Source organism: Phodopus roborovskii, unplaced genomic scaffold (genome assembly GCF_943737965.1).
Source record: "Phodopus roborovskii unplaced genomic scaffold, PHOROB, whole genome shotgun sequence".
NCBI classification, from domain to species: domain Eukaryota; kingdom Metazoa; phylum Chordata; class Mammalia; order Rodentia; family Cricetidae; genus Phodopus; species Phodopus roborovskii.
In genome coordinates this window covers 1057940-1077099 of record NW_026126560.1, presented here as the reverse complement: position 1 = coordinate 1077099, position 19160 = coordinate 1057940, and the positions used below count along the sequence as shown (strand labels likewise).

General features: G+C 45.3%; 1 protein-coding gene across 1 annotated transcript; it reads left to right on the top strand.

Moving 5' to 3' along the window:
* Positions 1 to 18160, top strand: Coq9 (coenzyme Q9). The gene is made up of 9 exons (XM_051201964.1): positions 1 to 107; positions 3692 to 3857; positions 7962 to 8097; positions 13389 to 13531; positions 13772 to 13856; positions 15020 to 15124; positions 16345 to 16500; positions 16822 to 16875; positions 17349 to 18160. The coding sequence occupies exons 1-9, from the start codon at positions 32 to 34 to the stop codon at positions 17382 to 17384; spliced, it is 957 nt and encodes a 318-aa protein (XP_051057921.1). The 5' UTR covers positions 1 to 31; the 3' UTR covers positions 17385 to 18160.
* The last annotated feature ends 1000 nt before the right edge of the window (positions 18161 to 19160 follow it).

Here is a 19160-nt window from a genome sequence, read left to right as displayed (position 1 = left end):
GCCGCCGTCAGCGTGCGTGCCCACCTCCAAGATGGCGGCGACGGCAGCCGTGTCTGGCGTCCTCGGCCGGGTGGGCTGGAGGCTCCTGCAGCTGCGGTGCCTGCCCGGTGAGGTGACGGCCAAGGCCGGGCGCGGGGGAGAGCGGGGGAAGGAGGAACGGCGCGGGCCCGGGCTTGGCGCAGGGCGAGAAAGGCCGTGGTGGGGGATAGCAAGGTACAGATGAAGGACATCGGCGTTGAGCTCGCTGAAGTCGCGAGCTGGAAATCAGTGGGATTCGATTTCCAGACTGGAGCTGCGAGGGGGCACAAGCAGCGGGGCAGCCCTGTCACCTGGGTTCCCCAGAGGTAATGGAGCTTCAGAGAGGGCTTGGTGTGCCCAAGGTCACAGAACTCGTCCATTGCAGAAGCGGTCTCAATCCGTTGCCATGGGCACTGGGCCAGCCTTGCTGGAGGGACAGAGGGAACCAACCACTCGAGAGTGTCAAGAACGGTCTATCCCCAGAGACAAGTCATTGCCACCCCCGTCACTAAGTTGGTGACATTCTCTTACCGTCATTGTTGCCATATGCTCAGCATTTTTATTTCTTCATTAATATAGACATTTACTTAAAAAAAAAAACTTTGCACAGTGGTGCCATTAAGTGGAAAAACAAAAATCACTGCCCTTAAATAGAATATTTCTACATTGAATTGACACATTAACATAAATATGCGACTAAACCTTCTGAGCTGCAGAGATTTCACAGCCATACTTTGGGGACCCCTCTCTTCAAATTTTGTGGTTATTGCTCCATTTTCTGTGCATATACCAAAATGCTGATGTTTTTATGCATGGTGTTCTGGTTTCTTTCCAGGTTATTGTTTTCAATGACTTCCTTTTTGTCAGTTTTATCTAAAGTTTCAGACAAGATATGTGTAGTAAAAATAATACCAGGGCCAAACAAATCCAGTCTTAGGTATTTAATCAAGAAATCACACTGCAGGTGGTGGCCCTTTAATCTCAGCTCTTGGGAGGCCAAAGCAGCGGGATCTCTGTGAGTTCAAGGACAGCCTGGTCTACAAAGTAAGTTCCAGGACAGCCAGGACTGTTAAACAGAGAAACCCTGTCTTGAAAAAAAAGAAAAGAAGAAAGAAATCATGTCCACAAAAAGTTGAAGTGTATTCACAGCAACTTTATAATGGCTGGACCCTGAAAAGCCAAACATTCATCTTTTTTGCAATACTATGCAAGCACTCTGCAACAGGCTCCAAAGCATCCCTCCCTTTTCTAAAACTTTTGAGACAGGGTCTTACTCTGTGCCCCTGGCCGACCTGGAACTTGCTATGACTGACCTTGAATTCAGAGAGACTGGCCCATCCCTGCCTCCTGAGTGCTTAAAAGAGTGCCATCATGCCTTTAAATAAAAATACTGTTTATTTATATAGAAGAGTGCTCTGTCTGCATGTATGCCTGCAGGCCAGAAGAGGGCATCAGATTCCATTATAGATTGCTGGGAATTGAACTCAGGACCATGCTCCTGGACTTGTCTTACTTTATTTTCAGTGCCTCTTTTTTTCTTAACCCTTGTGCTTAAGCCTACATTAAATCTCTTAGTTAAACCCTGTTTTAAGCTGGGTGGTGGTGGCACAGGTTTGTAATCCCAATACTCTCAGAAGGCAAAGGCTCCTGTGAGTTCCAGGACAGCCAGGGCTACACAGAGAATTCCCCCCCCCCCCCACACACACACAAACACAATATCAAAACATCAGCTTATATTAGTTTGAGACGGAGTCTTCCTATATAGCTCAGGCTGAGACAGGACAAAAGAAAAAAGTAGTAAAAAAGAAAAGCATGGGGTTGGAGAGATGGCCCATCTGTTAAGAGCACAGGCTGTTCTTTCAGAGGTTCTGTCCCTACTAGTCCCATGGGTCCATAGTCTCTTCTGGCCAGCATGGACACAAGGCATTCACATACTGCACATATATACATGCAGGCAAAAGACTCATACACATAAATCTTTGAAGGAAGTATGCTAAACAGGTCTGGAAAAATGACTCATCAGTAAAGAGCACTTGCTGTTTTTGCAGATGCCCAGGATTCAGTTCCCAACCCGCTTTTCTCACCTTTGTGGTCATTAGACAGACATGTAGTCATATATACATATGCAGGCAAAACACTAGTACACATAAATAAATCTTTAAAAATTAGCCAAATGGTGGTAGCATATATCTTTAATCCCAACAAATCTGAATTTTGAGGCCATCCTTGTCTGTAGAATGAGTTCCTGGACATCCAGGGCTACACAGAGAAGCCCTGTCCTAAAAAACAAACAATTTAAAAATATGTATGAAACTAAAGAAAATTTTAAAATATGTAGATAAAACTAATCTAAGGTATAAGTTTCAGAACAGTTATGGGGACTGAAAGGGTGGGAGGGAGTTTTCTGGGGTGATAGTAATGTGTATCTACATAGGATCCACGTTATACAATAGTATGTGTTTGCATCGCTCACAGGAATGTATTTTTAAGATTTGTATATTTTGTTCCTTCACCTCATCTACATGTTTGCAAATTCTGATGATAAAATGAGGGGGTAGGGTAGTATTGAGTTTTGCACAGGAGGTACTACTGATATTCCCTAAAGTAATGGGGCTGCAAAGCCTAGGGGGATGGCTTAGGGGTTAAAGTGCTTGAGTGTGAGGACCAGAGTTGTGGTCTTTAGAATCCACATAAAATACTGAGTGTGGTGGCACACACCTTTGATCCAGCACTCAGGAGGTAGAAAAGCAGAGTTTTGGGAGTTTGAGGTCAGCCTGGTTTACATAGTGAGTTCCAGGCAAGCCAGGACTACGTAGTGAGATCGTGTCTCAGAAACAAAACAAAACAAACAAATGAAAGAAAAGAAACCCAAAGGTGGAGACTGGGGATCTCTAGTTCAGGCTGACTAGCAGACTAGTCATATCAGTAAGCTCTGGATCTGATTGAGAGACCCTACCTCAGTGAATAAAGTGGAAGAACAGATTGAGGATGATTCTCAAAATTGACCTCAGGCCTCCACATACTGTGCATGCTCATCTACCCACATACACACGAACATGGAAAAGAAGGAAAAGAAAGGCCATGTAAACACTTGGAAGGTAGGCACTGTTACATGTATATAAGTGTAGCATTTCACTTTTAGAGGCTACCTTAGCTTTGTCATTGAACAAATAGAGATTAACACTCTTAATCTGTGGGGTTCTAAAAAACTGTGTATTATGGGACCAGCAAGATGGTTCAGTGGATAAAGAGGCTTGGCAACCTCAGTTCCATTCCCAGAGTAGATGTAAGGGTGAAAAGAGAACTAGCTCCACAGAGGTATCCTCTGAGCCCCCAACATGTGTCATTGAATGGATATCTGTGCACATCATGCACACACAGTAATAATTAAAACAATTATTTTAATTTGCATATCGAGGGAAATGTTTTATACAGAGCCATACAGCTGACCAATGGTAGAAACAGGCCAAGAAGACAGCCAGGCCTTCTGTTAACTGGTTCCATGACTCAAGGTTTTTGTTTTACAAGGTACCAGTGTGGGACTCAACACTGTAATGAGTGGCTGCAGAGGCATCTCTACTGTGCATTTCCTCCTCATGCTCATTGCCACTCTGGGTCTGAAAGGATATTTCGTGGTGAATGTCACTGACCAACAGTCTGGTCTCTGTTTCAGTGGCCCGCTGCCGATCACCTCTGATGCCATGTGCTTTCCACACTTCTGTGGGCTTCAGGTCTTCAGAAGAGCAGAAGCAGCAGCCTCCCTCATCCTTTTCTCAGCAACATTCTGAGACACAGGGGCCAAACACACCCGGCTCAGAGTTTCCTCGTCAGCCCCCCAGGTGAGCATTAGTGTCCATATCTACCCACTGCTGGCCACTTTGCATGCTTCATAGTATACCTCTCTCCTCACCAGCCCCTCTTGCCTTCAGACATTTTTCTTCTTTTCCTTCCTTCTGGTTCTTTACTTCCCTCCCTTTTCCTCTCCTCCCTTCCCCTCCTCTCCCTCTTTTCTTTCTGATGGAGTCTTATTATTTAGCTCTTGTTGAGCTGGTGGTACTTAACTCTGCACTCCCAGTCTGATAGCGCAAACTTGAGCTTGAACTCTGGGAATCTTCAGCCTCTGTTTCCAAAGAACTGGGGAGTCAGCTACTATGGCTGGCTGTTTTCAGTTAAAGGATAAAAACAATGCCTTTCCAAGCATTGTGGAGAAGAATACTTGAAATCATACACAGAGATAACTCATCTGACATAAAAATACCTTCTAGATATTTCTTTTCTCTTTTTCTTTTTTTATGTTTTTTTTTTTTTAGGCATGAGTGCTCTGTCTGCATGTATGTGCGCAGGCCAGAAGAGGGCACCAGATCCCATTTATAGATGGTTATGAACCACTATGTGGTTGCTGGGAATTGGACTCAGAACCTCTGGAAGAGCAGCCAGTGCTCTTAACTTCTGAGCCATCTCTCCAGCCCCTTTCAGATATTTCTATAAGCATTTTTTAAAGCCGAGATCTCACTCTGTAGTCTAGGCAGACTTTGAACTCAGCATCTTCCTGACTCAGTCTCCCGAGTACTGGGATTATAGATGCATAGATGTAGATTCTTAATGTCTTTGTCATTTTAGTAGTGGTATAACATTCTGGTAATGAATGAACAAAAATGTCTTTAACCTGTCTTATTGATGACTGTTTACATTGCATTGTTTGATAGACCATAATATGATAAAGATAAAGCGTGTGTGTCTCTCTCTGTAGAAGTGGGAACTTTGAAGTGAAGAACTTGGAAGAAGTAATCTCAACTACTTGAGTATCTTAGGGTTTCCACTGCAGTAATGAAACATGACCAAAAACAAGTTGGGAAGCAAAGGGTTTATTTGGCTTACACTTCCACTCATGGTCCATTGTTGAAGGAAGTCACGAAACAGGGCAGAGTCCTGGAGGCAGGAGCTGATGCAGAGGCCACAGAGGAGTGCTGCTTACTGGCTTGCTCCTCATGGCTTGGTCAGCCTTTCTTGTAGAATCCAGGACCATCAGCCCAGGGATGGCACCACCACAATGGGCTGGGCCCTCCACCATCAATCACTAGTTAAGAAAATGCCTACAGCTGGAATTTATGGAGCATTTTCTCAATTGAGGTTCCCTCCTCTCAGATAACTCTGGCATAGAGGCAAAAGACAAACACATTTAAAGTTTCATTTTCTGTGTAGGGCCAGCTTGGCTTCCACAAGGTAATAATGATTTACACTTTCATTAGATCTGGGGTTTTTTGTTGTTGTTGGTGGTGGTGGTGGTGGTGGCTTGTTTGTTGGTTGGTTTTGGTTGTTTTGTTTTTGTTGTTGTTGTTTGTTTGAGACAGGGTCTCTCTGTGTAACTCTATCTGTCCTCTGTCCTGGAACTAGCTATGTAGAGCAGGTTGGTGTGGAGGGAAATTTCTGTCCTGCCCAGTCCTATAGCTGTTTTGTCCCAAATAAACACACAGAGGCTTATATTAACTGTTTGGCTGATGGCTCAGGCTTCTTATTGGCCAGCTCTCTTAAATATTAACCCATTTCTATTAATCTGTGTCTCTCCACATGGTCTTAACTGATGATACACAGACTTCTTGCTCCCTCTGCTGCTACATGATCTCTCTCTCTCTCTCTCTCTCTCTCTCTCTTTCTGTGTGTGTGTGTGTGTGTGTGTGTGTGTGTGTGTGATATTTTACAATCACTTTGTTATTAAGTCTTAATATGCTAGATATTTGCTACATGGCTCAGTTGGGAGGAGACATAGGGCCTGGTGGCATGCCCTTTGCCACAGGTGGTTGGCCACCTTTATCATGGGCAGTTCAGGTCAAGAGATGGCATTTATAAATTAGTACTCTCCTGTGAGGGATAGTCAGTGGGAGAGGTTAAGTGGCCACAAAGAACTCTTAAGAGGCAGGAGGATGCAGAGCTAAACAGAGGAGTTCCCAAGAGGAAAGCTACAGAGCTCAGGACCAAGGAAAGACTAGATGTAGCAGCTGGGAAGCTCCAGGGAACAGACAGGAGCTGGAGAAAGTTTGGAAGCTGCCACAACACACATGTAGAATGTTTAGTTAAAGCACCAGGGAAGAAGAAAGGAACAGGGACAGGCTGGAGAGTGCTAGTGGAATGTTCAGTCTGTACTGGGCATCAGCAGTCCTTATCATTTGCCCAGTGATCCTATCCACACCATAGCCTGTCACATCAAACAGAAGAATGTCCACAGCTTAGAGAGGGAAGGAAACTTGTCCAAGGTCATGGAGCTGGACGAGTTAGGATCTGAACTGAACTCAGTCTTTCACAGATACACCCCCCCCCCCCCATCTTTCCTTTTCCATAATTCTCCTCTTCTGGTAGCACTGCCTACACTTCCTGCCTGGCTACTGGACAGGCAGCATTTATTCATCAAGAATAAGAGAAATGTACATTCACAGCATACAGAAGGACATCCCACATCAGGCTAGCCTTGAACTCACAGAGATCCTCCTGCCTCTGCATCCTGGATGCTGAGATTAAAGGTGTGCTCCATCACCCCCAGCAGATCTGTTTTTCTTATTAATCCTGCCACTGGAAATTGAACTTTCCACAATAGAAAATTAAAGTATTCATCAGTTTTTCTACAAAAATTTGTTTGCTTGTTTTGAGACAAGGTCTCACTATGTAACCCTGGAACTCTCCATATAGATTATGCTGGCCTACAACTCAAAGAGATCTGCTGACCTCTGCCTCCCAAAATGCTGGATTAAAGGTAGGTATGCCTAGCCCAGTTTTTCTAGTTTTTTTTTTTTTTAAAGTACTTTAAAAAAAAAATGGTGGCCCGGCAGTGGTAGCACACGACTTTAATCCCAGCACTCAGGGAGGCATAGGCAGGCAGATCTCTGAGTTCGAGGCCACCTTGGTCTGGTGGTCTACAGAATGAGTTCCAAGACAGCCAGGGATACACAGTGACTCTGTCTCAAAAAAAAAAAAAAAAAAAAAGGTGTGTGTCTGTTGTGGTGTTGTGGGATGTGCACATGTGTGCTGGGGCCAAAAAGACCAGAACAAGGCATCAGACCCCCCTAGTACAATGGTTCTCAACCTTCCTAATGCTGCAGTCCTTTAATATAATTCCTCATGTGTTTTCAGTGACCCCTGTGAAAGTGTTGTCAACCCCCAAGGGCTTGAGACCCACAAATTAAGAACTGCTGTCCTAGAGCTTAAATATGACAGTTGTGAGCTGTCGGATGTGGGGTTCTGGGAACTGAACTCAGATCATCTATAAGAGTAGTAAGTGCTCTTAACTGCTGAGATATTCTCCAGCCCTGTTGTTTATTTGATTGATTGTTTGATTGAGTGAGTGATTGATGATTGATTTGAGGCATGTTCTTGTGTAGCTGAGACTGGTCTTAAACTCCTGAACTTCCTCCTGTCTCAACCTCCCAAGTTCTGGGATTGCTAACAGATACTAGCTAAATACTTTGCAACTCAACAAATATTTTTTGAGGATCTATACCTGTGAATAAAATAACAATTTTTCTTGCTCTCTTCAGAGTTCGGTGCAGACATAAGAAAAACCTTTATGTGTTAGCAGGAGTGTTCAACCTCTGACTCTACAACATGACCTTGTCATCTATAAATATGTTGAGCCATATCCATAGCTCTCCTGGGGCACATGTTGCCTATGGGCCCCAGGTTGGACACACTATCTAAGGATGAGAAGCAGAAACCCAGGCCTGTACAGGGCCATTGTCTTCATATAATAAGAACTCAAATCCCTGAACATTTTCTTACTGTGGGAGAAGTGAAGGGATGATACCATGTTGGTATTAAAAACATCCATACTACTGCAGGAGTAAAGCCCTTCTTAACATGCTTAGAGGAGACTCAGGATCTCTGTTTTTGGTTGGGCTCATTCTGATGCCAGGCTGTAGACAGTGAGGTGATGTGTGCTGGCCTCTGTATCTCAGGTACACAGACCAGAGTGGAGAGGAGGAAGAGGACTATGAGAGTGAGGAGCAGCTGCAGCATCGCATCTTGACAGCAGCCCTAGAGTTTGTGCCTGCCCATGGCTGGACTACAGAGGCCATTGCTGAAGGAGCCCAGGTAGGTGAGGATGGGGCAGCAGGCCCAAATGAACCCCAAGTCAGAACCACAAAGGCCTCATGCTTTGTTCCAGGCTATCACAGTTACAGGATTGTCTGGCTTATCTTTTACTCTCTTTCTTCCCCATAGGATAGAAATGGTTTTTTTTTTTGTTTGTTTGGAGACAGAGTCTCTCTACATAGCCCTGGCTGTCCTGGAACTCATTATATAAACCAAGCTAGCCCCCTAGAACTCACTATGTAAACCAGGCTGGCCTCAAATTCAGAGTTCCTACTGCCTCTGACTCTCAAGTGCTGGGATTAAAGGCATGTGCCAACATGCCCAGCTCTTTTTTTTTTGGGGGGGGGGGGAGTTATATCCTCAGGCAGCTTGCTTTTGTAGCAACAACTTTTGATTGCTTGTTTTTTGAGACAGGGTCTTTCTATGTATTCCTCACTGTACCCAAGCTTGCTATGTAGACCAGGCTGGCCAGGAACTTACAGAGTATAGAAGTTAGAAGAAGAGGCTCTCATCTTCCAACATGTGGGTCTTGGGGATTGAATTCAGGTGATCCAGCTTGCCTCGACAACCATGGTCTTTTCTCTGCTGAGCCATCTTGATAACTCCTATTTTCTTTCTTTCTCTCTCTCTCTCTCTCTCTCTCTCTCTCTCTCTCTCTCTCTCTCTTTCTTTGTTTCTTTCTTTCTTTAATTTAGAGACAGGGCCTTACTATGTAGCCTGGGCTGGCCTCACTATGTATTTGAGGCCAAACTTGCAGTGGCCCTGCTGACTCTGCCTCCCAAATACTAGGATTACAGGCACATGCCTCTGTGCCCACACCCTTCAACATCTAAACAGGGTTTCTCTTTGTAACCCTGGCTGTCCTAGAACTTGCTCTGTAGTCAAGACTAGCCTTGAACTAAAATACCCACCTGTCTCTGACTCCTGAGTATTGAAGGCATGCCCTATCACTACCCAGTACCTATTCTTTGAATGTGAAAAATAATTTAAGAAATCTTTGTCATTCTTTAAATATTTATTGAGCAGTGATATGTACCAGCCACTGTGCTAGGGACAATGACAGTGTTCACATGGTACAGTCCCTTTCCTTGTTGAGCTATGTCTAGCAACATTTTTCTTAAATTTTGGGGTTTACTTATTTTTGTTTTGTGTGTGTGTGTTACCTGCATGTATGTATGTGTATATATACACATAGGTACCACATGTGTATTTGTGCCTGAGGGAGGCCAGAAGGGGGTTTTGAATTTCTTGGAACAAATGGTTACAGATGGCTGTGAGCTGCCTTAGGTGTTAGGAACTGAGCCAGGTTCTCTAAAAGCGAGGATGTAAAGACTTCCCTAGACCCAAGATAAATGATAAATGGGTGTTTATTAGGGAACCCTTACGTAGAAAAATAGAAAGAACCTTTGGGGCATTTCTCTGCCCTTCCTACAGGATCATTTGACCTACCAGAAAGGAGCTGTCAAACAGAAGCCATGTCTCAAGCTTCCCTCTTTCCACTTCCGCCTAAAGCCACACCCCAAGGGGTGTGGCCACCGTTACAGGTTCACAGACAAACTGCCTACATGTCTGTTCTGGGTTCTGGGAATTGAACCCCTTTGTCCTCTGGAAGAGCAGCCAATTCTCTTAACCACTAAATCATCTCTCCAGTTCCTATTCTTTGTTTTAATATGGACTTTTCTCTTGCTAAGTTATCCAGACTGCCTTACACTCACTCCAGCCCAGGCAAATCTTTTATTTATTTATTTATTTATTTATTTATTTATTTATTAGATGGAAACTTCACCTAAAGCATACTAAGCTAGTGTTCCACCTCTGAGTGTTTACCATCCATTATATTTTGGGGCTAGCATACAAAGAAATGGATTTCATTATGACATTTCATAACTATATAGTATTATTGTTTGTATTCCATGTGTTTCCCCCCTTTTCGCTTCTTTCTCTCTTGTTGATCTCCTTTCTCCCTCCACCCCAAATAGTTTCCCATCTGCTTTCATGACATAATTCGATTGTACTTCCTTGCTCCCTTCCACTTCTAGATCACTCCCTCCCGTAGAGTCCCCTTTCTACTTTTGTTACATTCACACTTAAGTCTAAATTTTGCCCATGAGAGAAAACATTCAAGTATGTGTCCTTCTGAATCTAGCTTATTTTACTAACATAATGTCCAGTTTCATCAGTTTTCCTGTGAATGCCTTCATTTCCTGTACCTGGCTGTTCTCATCTATTCTCTGCTACCAGAAACTAGGGGTGGGGATATGTTTCTTTATATGCTAGACTATCTGGGCCTGGCATTTTGTCTTCTGAACTTTTTGATTTGTTAACATCTGGCCCTCCAAGCTGGAGGTGTCAATCATGTATAATGGATCTGAACGAGAAGAGCTAGTAGGACTACAGCTGGCTATTTGAGTATCCTACTGTGTGTCTGGATGTGAGTATATGGCAAGAGTATAAAGTGGAGAAAATCCCACTTATATGTGGTGGCTCACACCTCTAATCCCAGCACTTGGTAGATTGAAGCAAGAGGACTGCTGCAAGTTTGAGGGCAGCCTGGGCTACATATATTGAGAGCCTAACAAGAGAAGGGCTGGGAAGGAGGGAGAGTGGAGAAGTAGGTCTGGAGAGAGAACAAAAATATCTTCCACAGCTCGCTGTTGGTTATTGTAGCAATAGCTGTTGAAGTACTGGTCAGAAGTCAGAGGGAGGGTCTGTGGCATGGAGGAAGTAGAGAACCATTAGGCTGAGAAGACTGTGCCAAACTGGGGAAGTGGGATGGAGGTTGACATGGTTGAATACTTATGGGGGTAAAAAAAAAAAAAAAAAAAAAAAACCCAAACACAAGTGAGGGTGGAGAGAATAGAAGAAGGCAGGCAAAATCCAAAGCATGAGATTCCTAAGGCAAGAGCTGCAGAATCTGGAAAACAGGTGGAAGACTGGCATTAGACATATTGGGGAAGACAACTTTGGGTTTAGTTTCTTTTGGGGCTAGGGTGGGGGTGGGTCATGGTCTCTCTGTATAGGCTTGGCTGTCCTGGAATTTACTATGTAGACCAGGCTGGCCTCAGACTCACTGGACTTAATTTCTAAATGTTAAGGGAAGCCATACAATGGCTTTTGATTTCTTTTCTGAGTGCATGTGATAGTTTGGTGAACCTAAGTTTAGTAAGAAGTAGGAGGAAGCAGAAATTTGTGGGAGAGGGAAGAAATTGATGGAGATTTTACAAATGTGAGAGAAATTAATAGGATTGTTTGGAGAAATCAGATGAAACGGAATACTGAGCTAACTGGCTTTCCTTTTATTCTCTGTTTTGTTTTATTTTTTGAGACAGGTTTTCTCTGTGTAGCTTCGGAGCCTGTCCTCAAACTCACTCTGTAGCCCAGGCTGGCCTCAAACTCACATAGATCCATTGCCTCTGTCTCCTGAGTCCTGGGATTAAAAGTGTGCACCACCAATACCCATCCCCTCTTATCTTCTATAGACTGCTGACCCAGTTTGTAGGTGAGAGCTGTAGGCCGCAGTTTCCTGATTTGTAAAATATAGCCACAATGTGCCCGCTGACTAGAGCTAGTATGCGGTGCAGTGAGATGGTGTTTGTAATGTACACAGTGGCCTGCAGTGATTGTAGCTACCATTCATCTCAGCCCTGCTGCACCCTCCTTAATGGCCTTGCTCTCCTGCAGAAGAGAGGCAGTTCCCCTGCCCTGTAGGAGGATGTCATATTATTGTATTTTTGTTCTTTTCCTTCTGTCTGTTGCTGTCACTATCAAGGTTCTCCCTTCAGTAGATGCTCAACAATCAATATGGATTAGGAAAGCAAAGGCTGTCTCCGGCTTGTTTAACTCAGTGGCTGTAATGAAAAAAGTATGTTTAAACAAATGACAGAAACTTGGACTGTGGCTCATTGGTAGAATGCTTGCTTAGGTTTGATCCCTGTACTTCAGAAGTACTTGAATGATTGAAAGACAGATGCCTGGCAGTCCCACTTTGCTGGAGCTCTGGGTGAAAGGAGTGTGTCAGGGGGCTGGAGAGATGGCTCAGCAGTTTAGGGCACTGCCTGCTCTTCCAAAGGTCCTGAGCTCAATTCCCAGCAACCACATGGTGGCTCACAACCATCTGTAACAAAATCTGGTGCCCTCTTCTGACCTGCAGACACTGTAGATATAATAAATAAATAAATTTAAAAAAGAAGATGAAGAAAGGAGTGTGTCAGGAAGGGCATGTTCTTTCCAAGCCCTCGCAGTGTTGTTTAGAGCCCCAGGTTTCAGTGCTATAGATCCCTTGGCTCTAACTGGCCCAGATTAGGAAGGGGTATTTTGACCTATTTAATGACGGGAAGTCTGGAAGGAGCCAGTGTCATAGTCAGTGTAGCTAGAATGTGTTCACCAGGAGGATCACAGCATGGTCCTTTTCAGCTAGGCTGAAATGGAGCAGCAGTCCGTGATGCTTAGTTTTTAGTTGCCACCTTGCCACAACCTAGAGTCACCTGAGAATCCTTGATGAGGAATTGATCTAAATCAAGCTGTCCTGTGGGCCTGCCTCTGGAGGAATTGTCTGGATTGTTCATTGAGGTGAATGTGGATGGCACTATTTCATGAGATGAGCTCTTCTTGATGGTAAGAGCAGAGAAAGCTATCTGAACACTTAAGTAGCAACAGACAGCAGCTAGGGTGGGTGGCTCTGTTTCTCTCTGCTCATGACTGTAGATATAGAAGGACTAGCTGCTTGAGTTCCCCAAAATGATAACATATAAAACCTAGAATTGGAAATTAAATGAACTCTTTCCCATGTTGCTTTGGTTTTGTTGTTTGTTTTGCTTTTGGTTTTTTGTTTGGTTTGTTTTGTTTGTTTGGTTTGTTTTGTTTTGTTTTTGGGAGACAGAGTTTCTCTCTGTAGCCCTGGCGGTCCTGGATCTGTAGACCAGGCTGGCGTTGAAATGAGAGACCTGCCTACCTTTGCCTTCAGAGTGCTGGGTATTGTCACAGCAACAAAAATGAAACCAGAACCTTCACATACTAAGCAAGATTCCTAAGGTGCACTCCTGAGTTCTATATTTGGTCATATAGCCATCACGAGCCAGCCACTGAACTCCAATGTGTGCACCTGGAGCCATGCTTTGCATAAACTAAGGGATTTGGTGGACCAGTGGTGGTCCCTGAAATCCCACGAGCTCAGAGTGAAGGATCAGGGGTCTCCACTGAAAATCTAGCCCCTGTTTAGGAAAGACATATTTGTGATAATCAGGCTTTTAACCCCAATGTGCTTACTCAGTTTTCTGTTGTCTCTCCTGTAGTCCTTGGGTCTGTCCAGCGCAGCAGCCAGCATGTTTGGAAGTGACGGCAGTGAGCTGATTCTGCACTTCGTTACCCAGTGCAATGCTCGCCTTACCCACGTACTAGAAGAGGAGCAGAAGCTGGTGCAGCTGGGCCAAGCAGAGTAAGTTGCATGGCTTTATGGCTTAGGGTAGCAGCTACTTGCCCGCCAGCTGTCCCCAGGAAGCTGATACAAGAAGTGCCAAGAGGGCAGTACTAGCAGCCTACAGCTTAGATGGGTCTGAAGTCAGACTGTGCTGACGATTTTCCTCAGGAGCTGGCAGCACATTCCTCCTGCGGCTGGGTAGGCAGTGTGGCTCCTGCTTTTGAACTAGAGACACAGTGTTTTCTTTTCCTCTTCCAGGAAGAGGAAGACAGACCAGTTCCTGAGGGATGCAGTGGAAACCAGGCTGAGAATGCTGATCCCCTACATTGAGCACTGGCCCCGGGTACAGAGTCCATGTTAAAGCTCCAGAGCAGCAGTAATGATACCCCACCCCCAGCACTGTGTACTGGGGGGACATTAGCACACTGTTGATAAGTCAGCTCCTGAGTCTTTACTATAGGGCCAGGAAAGCCTGGAACACTTGGCAGAACTAGGTTCTTGCTAGGGCGTGCCATAGGGAACAACTCCAAACCATACCAGTCAGGGTCCTGTATACTAGTTCATATCACGGGTGCACCCAGTAGCCTGTGTGTGCCCCCAGGCTTTCAAGGAGAAGTGGTCTTCCCTGAGAAAGGTCACAACAGTCAGAAGCTTGTATCAGCCATCTTTACTCAAGAAATGCCCTGTTGTGTTTCATGTCTTGAGGGCTGGGTTTCTTGTTATGTTGCTAGGGTAATGTATGCCGAAAGCGTGTTCATCTCAAGGACTGCCTCCATTTTCTGAAGGTCTTTTTATCCTTTCTGAAGTGTGTCGTGTGTGGCACATCAAAAATGAGGGTGACACGAGCACCCAGTGTCCTCTTTCCAGCAGGATGAGACTAGAGTGTGGCCGTGGTGGACCACCTGGTAGACTTTGATCACCTATGGTGCACAAAGCCTGGGCAATGCAGGGTTGGGTTTCCTGCTTGCCTGGGACACAGTGCTGCCTTCTGGGCCACTTTCCATCCAGTGAAGGACCTCTCTGCCAGCTCCACAGCCAAGAGGATTAAAGAGTTGGTAAAGTGTCAAGAGCTTGTTCATTTGGGCCTGGAGAAGCTGGTATTTGTGAAAGGAGGCCCTCAGATTGGTTCTGGCACTAGTATCAACTGGGAGAATTTTGTTTTTTGGGGGGGGGGGGCAGGAATCATCTTGAGTCAAGCAAGGCAATAGAAATTTATTGTGACAGAATGGGATATCCTTCCCATCCATACTTTCAAGACTCTTAGGAGTAACCCCTTCAGCTGTCAGTATTCCCAATTTCAAATGTTGGCCTGGAGACTCTGATTAGGACAAAACCATGCTCTTGGTCCTATCACTTCTGGTCAAGGTTTCTTGCTGCTACCTGCACCCATGATTGGTTTCAAAGAGCAAGAACTAAGCCATCCCTATGACAACCCCTCCCCCATGTGAGCCCTGTGTGTGCTGCTGTTACCTGCATATGTTACCTCCTTTGTTATTTGTTCTTCAGGCCCTCAGCATCCTCCTGCTTCCTCACAACATCCCGCCCAGCCTGAGCTTGCTCACCAGCATGGTGGATGACATGTGGCATTATGCTGGGGACCAGTCCACTGATGTGAGTATTTTCTATAAGCCCATAGCTTGCTAGTAACGGCTTGAGTCAGGAATTTCTTGAAGTTTATGAAATTTCTTTGATTAAAAGCCTGGAAGGGCAGCAGTGTTGTTCCCATTTCAAGAGGAAAGGTCGTTGATGAGCCAGAGTGGCATGTGGATCATTGTCTTACAGGGACCAGCATTTGAGCATCAATAGTGACTTACCCCTCCCACTTGTAGAGGTGGCTCGGACCTTGGGGCCTTATGACAAGGCTGCTCTATCATAACCATCTTCCCTCAGTCTCCTAAGACAGAAACTCTGAAGCAGATTCCTCCATATCTGCTTTGAGACATTGCTTTAAAAAGAAATTCCTCCCCCATCTTGACCCATTTTGCTAGGAGATCAATAAACCCCTTTAAGGAGACACCAGGAAGAATATGACTTGTTAAATGCTACCATATTTCTGGTAGGATATTTTAGTATACATATATATATATATATATATATATATATATATATATATGATGTATGTGTGTGTGTGTGTGTGTGTGTATACACACACACACACACACACACACCTTCATAAAGGAAATTAAAATATGATAGTACTTTGTGGTCCCCAGGATAGGAAGGTACACAGATACATGCTCGCACCATGCTTGTAACAAAGTGTTTTAATAAACTTTCTCTGTGTGGGAATATACCACCAACAGAGATAGTAGGAAAACAAAATTAGAGAGCAAAGAAATTAAAGGAATAAAACACTGAATAGCTGAGCTGGTCCTCTGAAGAGCAATTACCAGGGCTGGCAGCAGTCACCAGGGACTCAAACTCTCAGCTTCACCCAGGTGTTATAACCTGTCTGTTTCTGTGTCAGCCCTCCCAATATGGTTTAGTCATAACTGTTGGATTGTAGAACCTCCCCAGGACTCAGGGCATTTCTCCAGTCGAATCACCTCAGCTGCTTATTAAACCTCCTGGTTCCTAGTACTTAATTCAGACCCTCTGACTTTCAGTCTAAGAGGTTTGGACCAGGAGCTTACAGCTTTAACCTCATAGGCAGCTTTGATGCCTAGCCAAGTTCTGGGCAGTGGTGGTGTCCAGAGGGCCATATGTGTCAGTGAGAGAGAGAAGAAATGAGAAAGAAGCCTGGGAGTCCCTGAGGTCTTGAGTGGGAAAAACCCAAGACTCCTCTAATGCACAGAGCAGTGATTCTATGCCTGCTGGATGGGTCTCTGCAGTTCAACTGGTATACCCGCCGTGCAGTGCTGGCTGGCATCTACAACACAACAGAGCTGGTCATGATGCAGGATTCTTCCCCGGACTTTGAAGATACTTGGCGTTTCCTGGAAAACCGGATTAATGATGCAATGAATATGGGGCATACAGCTAAGCAGGTAGTTGGAGACTGGCCATTTGGAAACCCTTTCAGTAGGCACGCCTGTCTGTCTCATGCCACATTTGGTCATTTGGCTGTTCTCTTGCTTCCTGTTGTTCTTAACTGACAGCCCCAGAGGCTGGCTGTTCTTCCTTATGCTGGACTTCCTTAGAAGTCTGCTTTGTCTCTCAGTGCCTTTGTTGTCTGTAGGCTCTTTTTCCAGTACATTCAACCATCTTGACCCCACTGTGAGGCTCATGGGCTCCCTGAATTGTCCTACCTGTTCCACCTTTGAGCTCACTCTGGGGGCTTAGCAGACTCTGACCCAGACCCCTCTTAGGTGAAGTCCACTGGAGAAGCGCTGGTGCAAGGCCTGATGGGTGCAGCAGTTACGGTAAGTGCTGCCGAGTTCACTACTGCCTGCCTCCTGTCCCACCCTGGTCCCATGCAGTTGGTAACATGTCACCAACCCAGATAGCTTTGCACTGCGAGCTGAATAAAGCTGATCTTGGTTTAGCCTCAGTAGCTTATTCTTAAATAAATGCCCCACCTTTTCTTTGCTGGCATCAGAAACACTTGCTAGAGCTGGGGAGGAGAGACAGTACATCCCTGTATTCCGTCACTCACTCATGCTAAGGCAGGAGGGTAAACAGTTCCAGGCCAGCTCGGCTACATGGCAGTCTTTCTCAAGACAAACAAACACAGCAACAACAGCAAAAACCAAAACCACTTCTGCCTCTGGGCCCCTAGTATGCTTGAATCTGTGTCATAGCTGTCCCTGTTGCCTCGAATAACCCAGGGTTTCCCGTTGTAGTCTTGGAGGTAAGGCAAGCCTCACCACTGTCTCTACTTGTGTCCCTGTGTTAGCTCAAGAACCTGACAGGTCTAAACCAGCGCCGGTGAGAGCAAAGGGGAACCCATTTACCTGGAAGGAGCAGCGGTAGACATGAAGGGCTTTGACAACATGAACCGTCCATTGAACAGCATGTTAATGAGAACACCGTGATGAAGAACTTGGAGTCACCATGACAGCCACGAGGCTGGAAATCACAATGAACTTGGTACTGTTCTGATCTTGAATTGGGCCACTTCTTCAGTCCCTAATATCAGGCCTGGCCTCCTGATGCCTTTCTGCACTGCAACCGTGTGATCGGAAAATGAGACTTACATCCAAGTTTTCAAGCCACAGGAACTTGGCATGGCTCCACCATGGTCTCACAGGCATCTTGATCATCATGTCTTGACCTTAAAACTGCTCTCTGAGAGAATACATGGTAACCTGTATTCTCAGCACTCAGGAGACTGCCACAGCAGGACTGAGAGTTCAAGGCCAGGATTGTCTATGTAGAGAATTACAAGCCTGTTTGAGCTACATAGTGTGACCCTGTCTCAAACAAAATCTCCAAAAATTCTTAGGAGCTCACAACCAAGGTCAGAAACCGCCACACAGTGGCAGCTCCTCCCCAGCACAGGACAGACCATGTGCTCACAGAGGTATGTGCCACTGGCCGTTGCTCCTCTGGGTCCCCTCAGAAAGCTGCCTCCCGTGAGGCAGGTACCTTCTGGACAGTCATGCTGAGCCTGGCCAGAAATGTGATCCCAGGCCTCGCATCATAGACACCAGCATGCATTGTAAGGTCACTAGTGTATTTAGAATCTGTAAAAAACAATAAATACGTTTGAAACAATTTCCTGTTGTACAGTTTCCATCTAGACAATGTTGAGTATCCTAGATCCCAGCAGTAGACAGTTGTATATGGAAGAGGCCTGAGTTAAGGCTTTGGCACCGCCTCATACCTACAGGGTCGCTATGCCAGTTCTGCATTCTGGGCCCAGGTATTCTGTCAGGCACATGAGGATAAGAACTCTTACCTCAGGCTGAGTTCCCTTGTCTCCGCTTAGTCTCTGACTATCTGAGGGCAGTCCTCAGCTTTCATGGTCCTCCAGCCCCTATGCTGGCTGGGCTTCCTTTGTACCCGTGGTGAGCATTGTCTTCTGTGCTACTCTCCTATTTAAATCGGATCTTGTCTTTGGACTTTCTGTCGGATTCCTTCTATACCTCTCTGACTTTTTTATGCGTCTTGCCATCCCATAAAGTTACTACTGTACTTATTACACTTTATCCTTTGTAGCATTCCTGTCACTCGGCAGACGAGTGTGATTCATAATTCACTGGGATGGTGTGTGCTTAGGAGCAGGCCCCCCTCTGTCAATGCCTTCCTCTATCTCAGGAAGAAATGTCACCCCTGTTACAGCAAACTCTTTATTCTCTGGTAACTTCTGCCCACTGAGTGTAGTTTCTTCAGGGTTCTGTTTAAGGGCCTCTTTTCTCTGTGTGAGCAGCTGCCACTTTTGAAGCCTGTTTAAACTCTTCAGGTGCAACTACACAGACCTGTAGACGTGGAGAGCTTTACTTCAGCTGTACTTTACTTCAGAAGTATATCGGACGACCAAGAGAAGAAAGGAAAGTGTCTCGTTCAACACATGGCCATTGTTGAAGTATACTTTGGGGACCTTTGAGGCAGCTGGGGGGGGGGGTGGCAGCTGGGGGGGGTGGGGATGGGGGTAAGAGCACTTGCAGTCAAGCCTGACATCCTAAGTTCAGTCTCAGGGACTTACATGGTAGAAGGAGAGAATTGATTCCCGCATTGTTCTTTGACTTCCACACACATGTGTTTA

Coding starts and splice junctions, on each gene's coding strand:
- Coq9 (XM_051201964.1), top strand. CDS start 32: ATGGCGGCGACGGCAGCCGTGTCTGGCGTCCTCGGCCGGGTGGGCTGG. Junction 3,858..7,961: donor TTTCCTCGTCAGCCCCCCAG/GTGAGCATTAGT, acceptor TCTGTATCTCAG/GTACACAGACCAGAGTGGAG. Junction 16,501..16,821: donor TGGGGCATACAGCTAAGCAG/GTAGTTGGAGAC, acceptor GACCCCTCTTAG/GTGAAGTCCACTGGAGAAGC.